Consider the following 17,832-nt stretch of genomic DNA (forward strand, 5'->3'; position numbering starts at 1 on the left):
AAGATTATGACACAGGAAGACAGAGAGCTCCATAGACAGTGAAGAGGAGAGAACTTGATTATCTCATTCCTGCCATGTCATAGAAAGAAGGCAGCTCAAATAGCTGAAGTCCTGGAAAGAAACAAGCCTTATGCCAGAAGCTAGATATATAGGAAGCCCTTAAAGAAACAAGCCCTATGTCAGCCTACAGCTGAAATCAGGAAGAACCTGGGACCATGGAGCCTCAAGAGGAAGAAAAAGGAGGGAGAGACCTGGCAGCAATCACCTGCCATCTTGCTTCAATACTTGGCAGCAGACTTTGTTGAGAAAGTACCTCTTATGGTACCTTTAGCTGGACTCTTTAGGACCTTGTAATAGTAAGCTTTTACCACAAATAAATACCCTTTGTAAAAGTGAACAAATTTCTGATACTTTGTATCAGCATCCCTTTGACTGACTAATGCACTGGAGAAATCAAAATTACTCATACTTTTAGGAAAAAAAGGAAAAGGGAAAAGAAAAAGAAAGGCATCTAACCAACAGAGGCCTGAAAGTGTAATAACAAAGTTCTTTAATATTGCTTTAGAAATATTAGAAATTAGAAATAAGGGGGATAATTTAGAGGGAAAAAAAAGCTGCAAATTGTGACAACTAGTCTAACTGTGTATCTTGGTGACCCAGAATCTCATTACTGACTTTAAAAGATCCAAAATTAGGTCTGTCTCAGGAAAGGGAGATAAAAGGAGAGTGGATTCAGAATTCTAGAAGCCCTGACCTCACTGGGCTATAGAGCTCGTTTTCTTGGGAGCTTTCTGATATTCTAGAAGTAGTGGCTTGGAAGGGCAGTAAGAAAAAGAGCTTGGTAATTTTCCAATGGAATCTGCCTCAGTTTATGGACTCTCTCAATCTAAATCTGACTAAAATAATAAACCAATTGTATTTTTCATTATATAACAGTTAATAAAACATGGAGAAATGTTAGAATTAGAATTGGAAATGACTTTAAAAAACCATCAATATAAATAGGTTACAGAAATGTCAACTGAAGATTTTAAATGGTGTTCTACAAATTGTTGAAGTAGAAGGTAATTTCACCCATTAATGGTATGTTGGTATTTTTATTAAATTAAGAATAATTATGTTGGTTTGTTTATGTTAATGTCAAGTGGCAAGCTTTCAAAACAAATGATCACCAGCCATTCATCTTTCTCATGACTTAATAGGCTGATTAACCAATTCAGGCCTCACATATCCCACTAATTTATCTTCAGGAGATAGGAAAATGTAAACGGTGGATGGTTCTGGGAGACCTTCTGTCAAATCCAAATTCACTATACAATTAATCATTTTTTCTATATTGAGGATTATAAATGGCATTGGCATTTTATGACAGTTGTCTGTTTTCCTTAAGTAAGTCATATGAAGTTTTTCATCACTTTCCCTAGAGTGATAAATTGTGCATATACAACAAATATGTTTATAACATACAAATTTCTGCAAGAAATCTCCAAAATCATTTTAATGTGCATTTTAATGCTATTAATAAAAAAATGATCTGCCATCAAAACCCACTCAAAAGAAGTAACAGAATGTTACTTATTTAAACCTTTCACCAGCAAGTGCTGAAGTTTTAAAAATGGGTTTGGATAAAAATTGAAGGGGGGTTAAGGTGAGTAAAACCCTTCACCTGATCTCTGTTTCTTATTAATCTAAATTTTCCATCTTATTTTTTTTGTTCTTAAAAAAAAAAAAAAACAACCCAAAACAAAACAGGAGGTTCCAGGCAGATGCAAGTTTCCAGGAAGATGGCATTGGAGGGCTCACCTCTCTTAAAAAAAACAGCAGAGAAAGGGAAGAAGCTGTCTAAAGCAGCTGCTTTGGGGATCTTCAGACCAGGGAAAGGTCACACATTGTCCAAGAGGGAATGGGACAGAGAGACAAAGAGGCCAAAACGAAAACTGTGAGTTACTTGACCCCATCCCCCACCCATGGCTGACTATAGCTGACTGAAAGGGGGGTAGATATTTTCTTCCCTGGGAAAGGGGAGGGTGTGGCAGAGGGCTGAGTGTGGTTTCTCTTCAGTGAGTTTAAACAGCAGGGCCTGGCTTTGCCTGATGTGGAAACTCTAGCCAGAGGTGGTTGGAAGAGATACCTCTGTGGAAAGCTTCGCTGGAGAGTGCCATCTGCTGGTAGACCAGGAAGGGGGGAAAACGACTGTGGAGTCTCTTCTGTGCCTACCCCCAGGCCCCCTGGGATCCCGTCTGAGCCCCATTAGTGGATTGCTGGCTTTGTTTTTGATAATTTAAACAGGACAATTTTAAAGATTTAGAATAAGTTGAACCAAAAATCAAAGAAGAGTCAGGTAACAAAACCACTCAACAGTAAAATCCTAGGCAAGAGAGAGAAATCTACCATAAGAGTAAACTCACCACCATAATCAGATGCCTAAACATCAGCAGAAAATTACAAGCTTTACTAAGAAACAGGAAGATATGGCCCAACCAAAGGAAAAAGTTAAAAATACTGATGAAACACAGGATTTAAAACAACTAATCAATGATGTTCACACAAATCTCCTAAATCAATCAAAGGAGTTCAAGGAAAATATGGCTTATGAGATAAAGGATATTAAGAGAACAATGGATGAGGAATTTGAAAGCTTGCAAGAAGAAAGTAACAGATCTTATGGGAATGAAAGACACAATGGACGAGATTAAAAATACATTAGAGGCACATACCAGCAGATTTGAAATGGCAGAAAAACATATAAGCAAATCAGAAGACAGAACATGCAGACCTGAAAAGACAGGTCAGAGAAAAGAAGGAAAAATTTGAACAGGGGTCTCAGGGAATTGAATGACAGTGAGAAACACAGAAACATACATATTATGAGTTGAGTGTCTTGAAAAGAGAAGAAAACGGAAAAGGATCAGAAAGAACATTTGAGGACATAATGGTGGAAAATTTTCCATCCCCTATGAAAGACATAAATATTTATGTCCAAGAAGGACAATGTACTCCAAACAGAATAAATCCAAATACACCTACTCCAAGACACACACTATTCAGAATGTCAAATGCCAGAGATCCAGAGATGGAGAGAATTCCAAAAGCAGTAAGAGTAAAGCAATTCATCACATACAATGGACACTCAATAAGACTAACTGCCAATTTCTCATCAGAAACCATGGGGAAAGAAGACAGTGGTATGATATATTTAAGAAAAAAAGAAAAAACCTGCCAGCCAAGAAACCTTTATTGGCAAAAGTGTCCTTCAAAAATGATGAGTTTAAAATTTCCACAGATAAACAGGAACTGAGGGAGTACATGAACAAGAGACCAGCTTTACAAGAAATATTAAAGGGAGTGCTTCAGCTTGAAACTAAAAGACAGGAGAGAAAGGCTTGGGCAAGAATGTAGAAATGAAGATTATTAGTAAGGGTAACTAAAAGGGTACAAAGGCAGACAACAGTAAGATATGACATAGGAAAGCCAAAGAATAAAACGGCCAAAGTTAGTAATGCCTTTACAGAAATAACATTGAATGTTAATGGATTGATTCCTCAATCAAAGTAAAAGACTGGCAGAATGGATTTAAAAAATATAAGCCATCTATATGCTGTCTACAAGAGATTCACCTCAGACCCAAGTAAACAAACAGGCTGAAAATGAAAGGCTAGAAAAAGATATTCCATACAAACAGTAACCAAGAAAAATCTGGAGTAATTGCACTAATATTGGACAAAATAAATTTTAAATGTTAAACTGTTTTAAGAGACAGAGAAGATCATTATATACTAATAAAATGGGCATTGTTTCAAGAAGAAATAAAAATAATAAATTTTTGTGCACCTAACTAGGGTGTCCCAAAATACATGAGGTAAACACTGGCAAAACTGAAGGGAGAAACTGACGTCTCTACATCTCTACAATAATAATTGGGGACTTCAATATGCCACTCTTATCAATAGACAGATAGAACATCTGGACAAAGGCTCAATAAGGAAACAGAAAGTTTGAATAATATGATAAATGAACTAAAAGTAATTATATATATATATATATATAGAGAGAGAGAGAGAGAGAGGGAGAGAGAGAGAGGGAGAGAGAGAGAGAACATTGCACCCCAAAATAGTAGGATATACATACTTCTCAAGTGCTTATGGATCTTTCTCCAGGATAGACCACATGTTGGGTCACAAAACAGTTCTCAGTAAATTTTAAAAGATTAAAGTTATACAAAGCATTTTCTCTGATCATAATGGATTGAAGCTGGAAAGCAATAAAAAAGAGAATGGGAACATTCACAAATACATGGAAGTTAAACAACATGCTTTTAAATAACTAGTGGGTCAAAATAGAAATTGCAAGAGAAATCAGTAAATATCTCGAGACAAATGGAAATGAGAACAAAACATATCAAAACCTACAGGATACAGTGAAGGCAGTGCTGAGAAGGAAATGTATAGCCTTAAAAGTTTACGTTAGAAAAGAAGAGCTAAAATCAAAGACCTAACTGCACACCTACAGTAACTATAAAAAGAAGAGCAAACTAATCCCAAAGCAAGCAGAAGGAAAGAAATAACAAAGAGTAAAGTAGAAATAAATTAAATTAAGAACAGAGAAAAATAGAGAAAATCAACAAAAGTTGGTTCTTCAAGAAAATCAACAAAATAGACAAATTCTTAGGTAGACTGACAAAGAAAAAATGAGAGAGCAAGCAAATAAAATCAGAAATGGGGGGAGGCGGCAATTACTATTGATCTCACAGAGATAAGAAAGATCATAAGAAGATACTAGGAACATCTATTTGCCAATAAATTAGACAACTTAGAAGAAATGGACAACTTCCTAGAGACACACAAACTACTCACACTGATGCGAGAAGAAACAGAAGAACTCAACAAACCAATCATAAATAAATAAAGTGAATCCTTTCAAGAAGAATTAACACCAATCCTGTTTAAACTCTTCAGGAAAACTGAAGAGGAGGGAATACTAATTCATTCTACAAAGCCAACATCCTCTTAATACCAAAGCCAGATACAAATATTACAAGAAAAGAAAATTATAGACCAATCTCTCTAATGAATATAGATGCAAAAATCTGTTGCTGAGCGGGGAGGTCTCAGTCTCCCTCAGGCCCAAGAGTCGGGGGGGGGGTCAGCTCCTACCGAACCGCCGGTGGGGGGTGCTCCAGGGATAGAGCACCGGGGCTCTCCAGGCATGGGGGACGCGCGGTTAGGAAAGAACCATGGAGACCACCTGAACGCAGGAACAGGTCTGCTTTATTACGGAAGTACACTTAGTTATATAGGGTTGGGTAGAGGGAGGGGCGTGATGAAGGGAGGGTTGGCTAAGGGGCGGCTGTGGACAGGCTGAAGCTGATGGATAGACCTGAGGTAAGCAGTTACTGGGGAAGAGGGCAGATTGTGGGTTGGCAATATGGGTGGGACTGGCGGGAAGGACGGCGGGGGCTGGAAGGGGAGGAGGGGTGGAGAAAGGCGGCAACAAAAATCCTCAACAAATACTAGTAAAATGGAATCCAACAGCACATTAAATGAATTATATATCTTGACTAAGGATCCCAGGTATGCAAGGGTAGTTCAACACAAGAAAATCAATTAAGCAATTAAGCAAAGTGGTGGGATATAAGATCAACACGCAAACATCAGTAGTGTTTCTATACACTAGAAATGAATACTCTGAGAAGGAAATAAGGAAACAAATTCCATTCACAATAGCAAAAAGAATCAAATATCTAGAAAGAAATTTAACCAAGGATGTAAAGCAGTTGTACTCAGAAAATAACAAAATATTGCTAAAAGAAATTAAAGAATTCTTAAACAAATGGAAGGACATTCTGTGTTCATGGACTAGAAGCTAAATGTCATTAAGATGTCAATTCTACCCAGATTGACTTACAGATTCAATGCAATCCCAATCAAAATTCCAACAGCCTACTTTGCAGAAATGGCAAAGTCAATTACCAAATTTATTTGGAAGGGAAAAGGACCTCGAATAGCCAAAAATATTTTAAAAAAGAAGACCAAAGTTGGTGGACTCACATTTCCTGAATTTAAAGCATATTGCTAAGCTATAGTGGTCATAACAACATGGTATTGGCATAGAGATACACGTATAGGTTAATGGAATTGAATTGAGTATTCAGCAAAAGACCCTCATATCTCTATGGTCAATTTCTTTCTTTTTCCCAGGTCAATTGATTTTTGACAAGGCTACCAAATCTAGTCAACTGGGACAGAAAAGTCTCTTCAACAAATGGTGTTGGAAGACTGGTTATCCATATCCAAAAATGAAAGGGGACCAGACCCTCTATTAGTCAGTCAAAGGGGTGCTGATGCAAAGTTCCAGAAATGTGTTGGCTTTTATAAAGGGTATTTATTTGGGATAGAAGCTTACAGTCACGAGGCCCTAAGAGTCCAATTCAAGGTAGCTTTAGAGGTACTTTCTCACCCGAAGTCTGTTTCCATGTGTTGACACAAGATGGCTGCTGATAACTGTGAGGGCTCAGCCTCCCTCTTTCCTGTTAAGGCTTTGTGGGTCCAGCTTCTTCTGATCTCAGCTGTAGGCTTGCATAGGGTTCATCCCTTTCTGGGCTCAGCTGCTGTGACAAGGTCAGCTGTAAACTGTCAGGCTCATCTCTCTTCATGGGGCTCCACCATCAAAAACTAAGCTCTCTCTTCTGCCTTGTCATTTTCTGTGTGAGTGTTCACTCACCTTGGGGGTGGGGTCTCAATGTCCTACTGACATGGCTGAATCAAAGCCCTAATCTTAATCTAATTAAGTGAAAATGAACCTTTTAAATTTAATACAATCAAAGGGTATGATGCCAAGATGAACAGACCACTTTACAAACACAATCAATATTTCTTTTTGAAATTCATCAATAATATCAAACTGCCACAGACCCTTAACTCACACCTTATACAAAAAGTTCCTCTCAATGGATCAAAGAGATAAATATAAAAGCCAGGACCATAAAACTCCTAGAAGAAAATGTAGGAAAGCATCTTTAAGATCTTATGGTAGGAGGAGATCTCTTAGACCTTACGCACCCAAAGTACAAGCAATGAAAAATAAACTAGATAAATGAGAACTTCTCAAAAGTAAATGTTTTTTCTATTTCAGAGGACTTTGTTAAGAGGGTCAAAAGGCAGCCTACTCAATGGAAGAAGTTATTTGGAAACCACATATCCAATAAGGGGTTAATACCTATGATATATAAAGAAATCCCACAACTCAATGACAAAAAAGACCAATGGCCAAATTAAAAAATGGGGAAAAGACATGAACATACTTTTTCAAAAGAGGAAATACAAATGGCAAAAAAGCACATGAAAAGATGTTCAGCATCACTAGCTATTAGGGAAATGTAAATCAATACTACAATGAGGTATCACTTCACACCTATTAGAATGGCCACAATTTTTTTTTTTTTTAAACAGAAAACTACAAGTGTTAGAGAGGATGTGGAGAGCCAGGAATGCTTATTCACAGTTGGTGGGAGTGCATAATAGTGCAGCTACTATAGAAGACTGTTTGATAGTTTTTTAGGAAGTTAAATATAGAGCTGCCATATGATCTGGCAATCCTACTTCTAGATATATACCCAGAAGAACTGAAATTAGGGACGCGAACAGATATCTGTAGACCAACATTCATAGTGGCATTATTCACAACTGTGGGAAAAGTTGGAAACAACCCCAGTGTTCATCAACAGATGAATGGGTAAAGAAAATGTGGTATATGCATATGATGGAATATTACTCAGCTGTAAGACAAAATGAAGTCATGATGCACATGACAACATGGATTTACTGTGAGGATATTATGTTGAGTGAAACAAGCCAGATGCAAAAGGACAAATATTGTATGATCTCACTATTATGAACTCAATATAATAAGCAAATTCATGGAGGTAATAGGTAGAAGATTGGTTACCACAGGATAGAATGAGGATAGAGAATAGAGAGCAGGGGCTTAATTTTTGCAGAATTGGTAATAAGATTGACTGTAAATGTTTGGATAGAGGTGATGATAGCACATTAGAGAGAATGTAATTATTATAGCACTGCCAATATGGGGGTATGATTGTGGTTAAGAGGGAAAGATTAGGGTTGTGTATGTCACTAGAGGAAAGTAAAGGATGAAACATGGGACTGCATAGCGTAGTGAATATTGTTGAGGTGTTGAGTGTGACGGATTGAAAGACAACTGCTAAGGGGCGGGGAAGCTCCTTCTGGAGTAAGAAAATACTCTAATATAGATTGTGGTGATGAACAATTGTGATTTTAACAGAACACATTGAATGAACACTTTGGATGGACGGTATGGTATATGAATACATCTCAATAAAATTGCTAAAAAAGGGAAATTAAAAAAAAATTTGGTCTCTTCTAGAAAAGAGTCACCCATGACTTTAGCAAGGAACTAAAATAGTGTTTATGAATACTGAGTAGGTAGAAAATATTACTCTCTATTTTAATGATAATACATTTAAATGAGATAAACTTAGGTTGGCATTATGGTCAATTAGTGGGAAAGTCTGGGCTGTAACTTGGTCACTTATCTTCCAACCAAAAGAGCGAGTACATTCCTATCTTCCCTGAGGTGAGTGAGCCAGAAAAGGGTCTACACGATTAGTCGAAGAATGAGGCCCCCACCAAAATAAATGTACCATCTGATTAACTTCCCTTTCTTTCCCAGTCTTGCTTTCACATTTCTGCCCTAATATCTCATGACAGTCTTCTCAACCATCATGTAAACATATACTTCACAAATTGTTAAAAAGGCACCACATTTAGAGAATGTGCTTAGGGGCAGCCAACGGCCCCTGCCACCCCCATCCACGCCCCCCCCCCCCCGCTATGTTTCTTCTTTTAACTCTCTTCAGTCTACTATGACACATACTTCTAAGACTTCTTGTCAGCACAGCTTCTCATGAAGAAACCTTAGGGGAAAATTCCCATCTCATTGTGGAAAAGAGATTTAGGAAACAGGTTCTAGGAAATAAGGGATTAGGTGACAGAAAATTAAAGGTATAAAAATGGGCAGCAAGAGGAAGTCTTTGTATATCTAATGTAGTTTTTTTCATTTGATTCTGGAATGAGTTGAACTTTACCAAAATTACAGGTTTTCAGAACTTTTCATTTGAGCTCAATAACAACGTAATTACAAACAAAAATGTTGCACAGATAGAATTTTTATCTCTCATTTTTCATAACCTGAATGGGAAAGAAATTTACACAAATATCCCTTTTGTCCCTTTGAAATGAGGAAGGCACATTCTGTTCAACTAAAGGCTCCTACTTGTTTTGTGTCACTGCAGTAGGAAATAGGATGTGGCCCACGGTGATTGATCATAGATAGTTATAAATTGCTCTATTTAAATATTCTACCAAAGTAAGTACTAACCCAAAACCAGTTCCTTGTATTTTTATAAGACTTTTTATGGTTTGAAGTTCTTTCACTGCTAACATTCATCCATTTGTTTTACAATTAATTACTGAGTGTCCCCTCTGTGACAGGTTCTATGATCGATGCAGAGTTACAGCAAAGATAAAAATTGAGACAGTCTCCTCTTTCAAGAAATTTATAATTTACTGGGAAAACATAAACCAAATAAATAACTTACACACAGATTCATTAAGATCATGAAAAGGAGAAGTGCAGGGTGTTAATGAGAGGGTAAAGAGGGAGCTTTCCATTCCTATTCCCACATTGTCCCAATCAGGGAGCAGCAGCAGGCACTTTTAGTATAGCTTGGGAGCATTTTTAGCCACTGCCTATCATATTGATTCAGTTGCTATCATTCATATAAAGACTCAAAAGCTTCAAAAAACCTAAATAATGAAACCATTGATAACGATATGCTATATAGTACACAGAACCATCTCAAATCTCAAGTTTTCTCAAAACTTCATTATGTTAAGAGATATCATTGAAATTGAAATATGGACAGTGGTGGGTAATAGAAAAGAGGTACATTCTCTCCCACCTCACCCAGGAAAAATCTGGAGGAAAGCTTGCCTGCTTCCTAGGTACTAGCTTGCATATTCCAACTACCCGCCCCAAACCACATATCTGGCCTGCAGGGCAACAAGGCTGAGATGGAAAATTTTCCAGCCCTGATCACTGGCACACTAGCTCCTAATCTGCAGGCCTGGGTCCTTGTTGATCCTGGAGGGTAGAGATGAGGGCTCTTATTTGTAATACTTCTCCAACAGCAGAACAGAAACCAAATGTTTTCCTCTCAAACACTACAGAAAATCAGGGTTCTTTTATTTTCTTGAAAATATAAACACCTGATGGGACACCAGTGTTTGGCTCAAGCTGCTTAGAGGATTTGTGTGTGTGTGACTTTATATGTTTTGGGAGCAATATTAATGGTAAATCTCATAGCAATATTTTATGTCATATAAAATTTTTTTGGCAATTAAACCTTTCCCTATGCAGGGATCTACTAGAGGAAAAGAATTGTTTGAATCCCTCTGCCAAGAGGTTGAGAACTTCTGAAGTAGAATTCCCCAGAGCTCCAAGCTGGTTTGAAGGAGACCTGACCTCTTCAGAAATGAATCAACATGGCTATCTCCCCTAACATTCTTAGTCCACATTCCAAATCCAGTCTAAGACAACATTTGGTTAAAAATCTACCCTTGAGTTCCTTGGTGTGTGTGTGCGTGTGCGTGTGTGTGTGACGTCACACTTTCTTGTCAATTTTTGGGCCTTATTCCCTTACATTTTTAAACTGCAAATATTTGAGCAACATTTTTTTTAAGAAAGACTGTGTTGTTTTTCAAAATTACCCCAAATTTATAAAGGATAGAAAAAAATGAGTTCCTGGAAAATATACACTAGAATAGTAGGCCAAAAACAAGGATAAAATATTTAATAATGTACAATGGTTTTCATAAAGGTGATTTTGGATGAATGTAGGTGATGAACACAGCAATTAGAAGCAGCATGGCTTTGGTATCCAACCTGGATTACTAGTCATATAAACTTAGGCAAATTGCTTAGCCAGTGTAAACTTCAGTTTTCTTTACTGTAGAGATAATAATGTCTAACATCATAGATTTAATGGGAGGAGTAAATGAATTATTGATTTTTTCCCTAAAATACTTACTTCAGTATTTGATACAAAACAACAATAAATGATCTCCAGAACAAACAAAACAATTTCTCCAGTTTACTCAAGTGCCACAAATTTTACAGAAGAAAATCGAAAGCTCACGTCTCCCCACTGGTAGAAGAGCTTGGCAGCATTCCACTGCAGCTTCTGGTTCCTCTTGTTGCCCACGATGGGAGAGCGTCCTCGGGAAAGGCCTTTCTTGGTGATGTTCACATGATGTCCTTTCATCCACTCTGGCCAGTTGCCACGGTTACAGCGGTGAACAAAACGGGCACATTCCAGAAACAGGGCTGCTCTGGCCACCACAGGGGCTTCCTGGGGAGGATTGTTAAGGAAAAAGTAATGTGGGATTAATGAACAAGAACACTAAGTTGGTCTTACAGGGAATTACTATCTACTTTTAGTTTCTTTTAGTCTGCATGTTTTGATTTAGTTTGGCCAATTTCCCAGGGAGGTGTCAGCATGGTTAACAGTAGTGGGAAATCTGAAAGAACAAATCCACCAAGGCAAATTAGGATACTGAAGAATTAGACAATTCAAGCAAGTTTCTGTGCTTAGGTTTCTCTTTCTTCTCATTAATATCAAGTAATTTCCTACCCTTATTTTTTGTTTATTTAAAGGGCAGTTGGGTTTTGAGTGTGAGAGTGAAATTACTTTTAAAATGAAGTTTTAAAATATGAAACTTTTTAAGACATAAATGTTAACATGAAGCAAACACTCCATTTCTAAAATTAGTCTTATCTTAACCAAAGGTGTTAACACTACTTTTGTACCAAAAACAGTCTACTATCTGTGACCATCACAAGCTCCAGTAGGTACAACACATTTTGGTTAGTAAGAAAAGTTAACACTTACTGCATTTGTTCAGTTAATAATTTCTCCATGTTTTCATGAGTAACCAAGTAAATTATGCTAAAATAGTGAGGCATGGTTTCAAATGAAATGGTTTGACAAAGAGGAAATTATTTAATTGATAAATGAGGAACAGAACATTTCTTCAGAAAAAGAAAAGATGGTTCAATCTTGTCATGTAAAGGTGTACTTGAAAAAATAAAAGAAATTTAGGTGATACCCAGAGACATGCAAGGATCACAGGATCACATATTCTCCTGAACTCTTAAAAAGGTAAAAGGGGAAAAAGAAGAAAATGAGGAAAAGAAAGCAAGCTAACAAAGGAAGGAGTGAAGTGTCCCATAGATGCCCCAACATCAACTATTCATGTTTTTTGACTTGTGATAGTTTTTTAAAAACATCACAATATTAACCATCATCCAGGGTTATATAATAACTTTACGTATATAATAACCATCAGTTTTCAATTTGAAATAATTTTCATCATTTCAAGCAATGCTATCTTTAATAATATATTGGTCCATAATGTTAAAATAGGAGCTCATCATGTTGAGTATCAATTTTATGCCTCTTTGCTTTTTTGAATTTTGATACTTAAATCTCATAACAACCCTGTGATCTAGAAATAACATCCTAATTTTAAGAGTAAACAAAAATAACAAGGTATAATTTGCCCACTATTGCATAGCTTGGAAAAGGGTATACATAGGATTCAACCCCAGGTCTCTCTGACACCAGGCCTATGCTAGTTCCTTTTGGTATCTACGTTGCCTTAATTTTTCCTCATATATCTTAGGGAAAAAATGATTTCTAGGCTGCAAGTAGAAATTAACTATTTTAAAATGGGATATTATCCCCATGTATTATTATTTTTCTAAAACACAAAAATAATATTACATCATTTTCTCATTTAAAATCTACAGGGGCTTCATCTACCTCAGATTTATAACTAAGGAGCCCAACCTTTGTGATTTGGATCCTCTTCCTTTCTCTCCCTATCTCAAGTGCTTTATGATCCAATTATATCAAACTAGGTGCAGTCTCATATCTCAGTACTTTTCCATATGTTGTTTCTGTGGTTTGCAGAGCATTTCAATCCTCTTTCCACCTGGGAAATTCCTATACAACCTTTAAGATACAATTTGGTTACTCTCCCTAGGAAGCCTTCCTTAACTCTTCCACCTTCAGGCAGAGCTGACTGCTTTATAATTTTGAGTACTGCAGTATCCCATACTCCCTGAATGATTCAAAAGTTAGCCTGATACGAATTTCTTCATTATCTATGTATAATACACAACCATCAAGAAACCCACTAATAAATATATTTATGTAGGTATTTAATTTCAATGAAGCATATTATGTATTATTAATACTGTATTATGCATTATGTATTAATAATACAGTATTAACCTACATTAAAAAATAGAATATGAGATGAACACTAATAAATTCTTTAACACAAAATGGACACTAATGGTGAGACTCTATCATCAACTGCACGGGTGCCAAGACTTTGAAGCAGTTCACAGGGATAGAAAGACGTGAAATCACAAAGGGTCAGATGGCTTTCTGCATGAAATCCATCAATACTTCAGTACCATAAAATACAGACTAAATAATCTACACTTTTCTTGTATTAAGTATTTATTTTACTAACCATCTCAGATATGCTAATCTGTGTCTTAAAAAGACTGGAACATCTGTTTCTAAAAAGAATTACCAGTCTGTAGGGCAAGGTGAGTGATGCAAATTTATTTTTAGCCTGTCACATTGTGACACATTCCCAATATAAAGCAATGGGGATTTCATTCTCGATGACAGGAAGACAGAAAACCTGCTGTAGCATTATATCGCCACCCTGGGTCCTTCAGGATTAACAAAGGTGGAACTTAACCCAAATGTATGGATTAGAGAATCTTTTTATTGCCTTAAACTACTAGATGGCACATAAAAAGAATAACAATAAATGGATGAATTGTCCAAATTGTTGTATGTGACATTCCCTATGTGCATCAGCTTCCCTTCTTTAGAAAAAAGAATTTTTATAGTGTGTTGCTTAAAAATCATCTCAGTTGCTTTGGAAGTTAGACCCATTTGTGAATGACAAATAATTTCAATTCTGTTCTCTCAGAAACATTTTATAATAAAACATATATGATCAGTTATTAGTCCTAGGAAATTCTACTCCAAATTTCATAGTGATCTATGATATATACTATCATGTATATTATGAAAGTAATTCCCATTAACTATATAGCACAATTTGAAGGGGAGGGGCATTATTACCTGATGAATTGGATCTATGTAAACAGCCAAGCCTAGTGATGTCTGGAAATGTCACTGTCCATATGAAGAACTGATGACATAGGGTAATTTAAAAATTGCCTTTTTATTATAATCCCTATGGACTTGGTGGATGGGGTCTTTTAGTAAAGGTGGAAGCAAATAATTCCAATTTCTGGACTATTGTAGCGTGCATATTACTTTACAGTAAATTGAGGGAGACATTAAGGAACAAATCTAAGGACTCTATTGTGCATCCAAGTAGAAAAGACTTAGGAAAAAGTTCTGAATTCACAATGTGTGTGTAACAGCCTTCAGCACATTCCATGGAAGTGTGGGGGTGAGAACGATTGTATCCGTAAGTTCCTTTCAAATTGTAGTTTAGAAAGTATTGGGTCTGGGGACAGGGCCTGGAATGCCTTGGAGAAAAGATTCTCCCTGGACATAAAAGAAAGTCAAATTTCCCTCTTTTGATGGAGCTTACCTCTTAGGGCTCAGTGCAATCGGAAGAAGCAGCAAAAGATGGAGGCATGACATAATGGATAGGGATGGATTCACATCACAGAGAAAAACAGCACAAATGGAGAAAAATGAATCAGAAGAATGCCGCATGGCTGAAAAGAACCAGAGTTATCAGAAGCATAATTAAAACATCTGCATAAAATTTGATACCACTGCCATACCACAGAAAACTTTGTCCTGAAATAAAAGCAGGCATATTTAAATTTCTTATTTCTTGTTAACATGTCTGCCCAGATCACCTTTTTATGTGCCATGATGCCACAAATCTTCTATTTCTTTATGTCAAAACTCATAGTTTCCAGACAAGCAAGAATCAATTTTAACTAGGAAGGTAAACTATTAGGTTGGATCATATGAAATTTCTAAATTTGAAGGTCAAAAATGATGTAATATTAGCAATATCATACAGTTTAACCTTATATAAGGTGTCTCTGCAATGGTTACAAGGTTGTCTAGTGGTAATTACAAAATGTCATGAGTATGTGATTATGCAGCATGGATTTCTCTAACATTCTACAGCTAGAAAGCTACAAATATCAGACCACTTCCTTGACTTCCTTTGTCAATTTCATAAGATCATTGTATTTATTATATGTATAAAATTTTCTTTATGAAAGTGAAGCATAGAATTGGGATACTAATTCAAACAGCTGTGCTTTATTTTCCCTAGGAACCTAGAACACATTGTAACCAAGATACAATGGTTAATTGGAGATTATAATTGCAATACCTTCTTCTCCCTAAGGGAATATACCTAAGCATATTATGTGAGAAGAAACCTCACCAATCCTGACAACTTACATAATAATACTGGGCAGGAACTGTTTTTAAAAACAGAGTATTTTACAGCGGCCCCTGAAAAATTACATGGTCTTTGTTTTTTTAATTGCCACACAATGAATATAAAGCTACCAGCTGGCACATGCACATGTTTATTTAAAACCAATGGGAATGTGTAGTTAATGGGTTTTAGTGTGTATTGGAACCGAGTTTGCCGGAGGGCATATGCTTGTGAGTCAGCCTTTATTACTTAACCGGTACTGAGTTTCTGCCTGACTGAGATCATTTAGTGGTTCACAGGCTACCTCTTGCTCTGCCCTTTCCTACAGTAGCAGTGACTAGCTGAAATGATTCAGTCCTCAGGCTGGGGGCAGGCATTATTCAGCATGTGGGCTGGGCTATCTAGTCATTTTAATACTTATTCAGATCAGGTTGATATTTTGGTAAGTATTTTAAAATCCAAATTAGAACTTCTGTTTTTGACAATATGATCAGTTAGATATGAAGAGGTGTTCTCTTGGGTTAGAACACCTAAAATACTGGATAAATACTCAAACACCTCTTTGTTTTGTTTTGCTTTGTTTTGTTCCCTAAGGTAATGTAGAAACTATTAAAGAGATAAATCACAAGAAAGTGCAATTCCGTGGGGTGAGGTGGCATAGGAATATTTGTCCTAATGGTTTCTATTGATTATGGAGAAACTAGAAAAAACGTTTCCAGTGGGCAAAACAAGTTAAATGTCTGCGGCCCAAACAGAGTGGAAGGTGAAGTCAGATACTCCTACATTAAGCCTACCTTCCAGGTGGGAGAAACCTTCCATGGATGAATGAGAAAAAGACCTGCCCTGTAGAAGGTGGCTTGCTTAAATAGAACTTACTCTGGGTTCAAGAGCAAAAATAAACAATAAAGTCTCTTATGAGAACTCCTGAATGAAAACCCACATTCTCATACAAGTTTGGAATTGGAATGGACATTACCTCCATGACTTGTGCCCCAAAACAATTAGTTTAAAAGATGACCTTAAGATGGTAATATTTCAAGGTACCTAACAAAAGAAAGGAAAATCCTCTTTGAAGGAATAGTTTAAACTAGTGCTTCTCAAACTCTCAAATTTAAGTTTGCATAGGAATCACTTGGAAAGATGGATGGAGCAGATTTCTTGGCCTCATCTCTAGAGATTCTGATGGAGTAGGTTTGTTGTGGGGCCTGAGAAATTGCATTTTTAAACTGTTCCCATATGATGCTGGTATTGCTGGTCCATGGACCACTATTCGAGTAATACTGCTTTAACATAGTGTTAAGAATCCCCATGAGACCATTGGCCATGAGGTGCAGCGGTGCTCAGAGATGTATTCACCAAATGCAATGAATGTCTCATGATGATGGAGGAGATTGTTGTTATGGGGGGAGGAGTGGAATGAGGAGGGTGGGGGGTTTATGGGGACCTCATATTTTTTGAATGTAATATTAAAAAAAATAAAGACAAAAGAAAAAAAAGAATCCCCACGAAGTTCCATAAAGAAAGCATATATTAAAAACACATGAGAAACACATACATGAAAACAGAAGCCACTATGATCAAGTCAGCAGAAATAACTGTAGAAACAAATTCACAGAGACTAAAGAGATATTAGAACCATACTGTATCAAATATATTTAAAGAGATTAATGTGTGTATTGAAAATATAATGAAGGAATTAGACTACCAAAGCTGACCAGGCAATTTTAAAACAAAGCTCAAATAGAACTTTTAGAGATAAAAAATATGGTACTCAAAATAAAAAATACAGCAAATACACTAAACATTGATTAGATTAGTGCTTTTCAACCTCAAAACTGTTGGCCAGTTTGATAATTCTTTGTGGTGGGGTTTCCCTATGCATTGTAGGATGTTTGTAACATCCTTGACATCCATGTACTAGACTTTACCAGCAGCAACCTCCCAGTTGTGAGAACCAAAATTCCCTGATAGGCCAAATGATCCTTGGTTAAAAAAACCACTGAATTAGACACAGTTGAAAAAAGAAAAAGTAAAGCACAGGAGGTGTCTTAGAAAATTGCCAAGGATATATAGCACAAAGACAGACAAAGATATGAAAAATATGTGAGGTTATGAAAAATCAAGGCTAGATTTAGAATATATGTCATAGAGACTTTCAATTTCTAGAAGGAAATATTAAAAAAATATGGGGAAGCAGTTGTGGCTCAACTGACAGAGCATCCGCCTACCATATGGGAGGTCTGGGGTTCAAATTCAGGGC

At 36.6% G+C, this 17,832-nt stretch overlaps 1 protein-coding gene across 8 annotated transcripts in view; it reads right to left on the bottom strand.

Annotated features, from left to right (window-relative positions):
• Positions 1 to 17,832, bottom strand: part of UNC80 (unc-80 homolog, NALCN channel complex subunit) — a 270,741-nt gene that overhangs the window by 142,443 nt on the left and 110,466 nt on the right. For all 8 annotated transcript variants that reach the window (XM_058300212.1, XM_058300207.1, XM_058300210.2 and 5 more), the window contains exon 23: positions 11,237 to 11,449. In XM_058300212.1, the coding sequence (XP_058156195.1) occupies positions 11,237 to 11,449 (213 nt within the window). The remainder of the gene's footprint in view (positions 1 to 11,236; positions 11,450 to 17,832) is intronic.

Source organism: Dasypus novemcinctus, chromosome 7 (assembly GCF_030445035.2).
Source record: "Dasypus novemcinctus isolate mDasNov1 chromosome 7, mDasNov1.1.hap2, whole genome shotgun sequence".
In the NCBI taxonomy this organism is placed as follows: domain Eukaryota; kingdom Metazoa; phylum Chordata; class Mammalia; order Cingulata; family Dasypodidae; genus Dasypus; species Dasypus novemcinctus.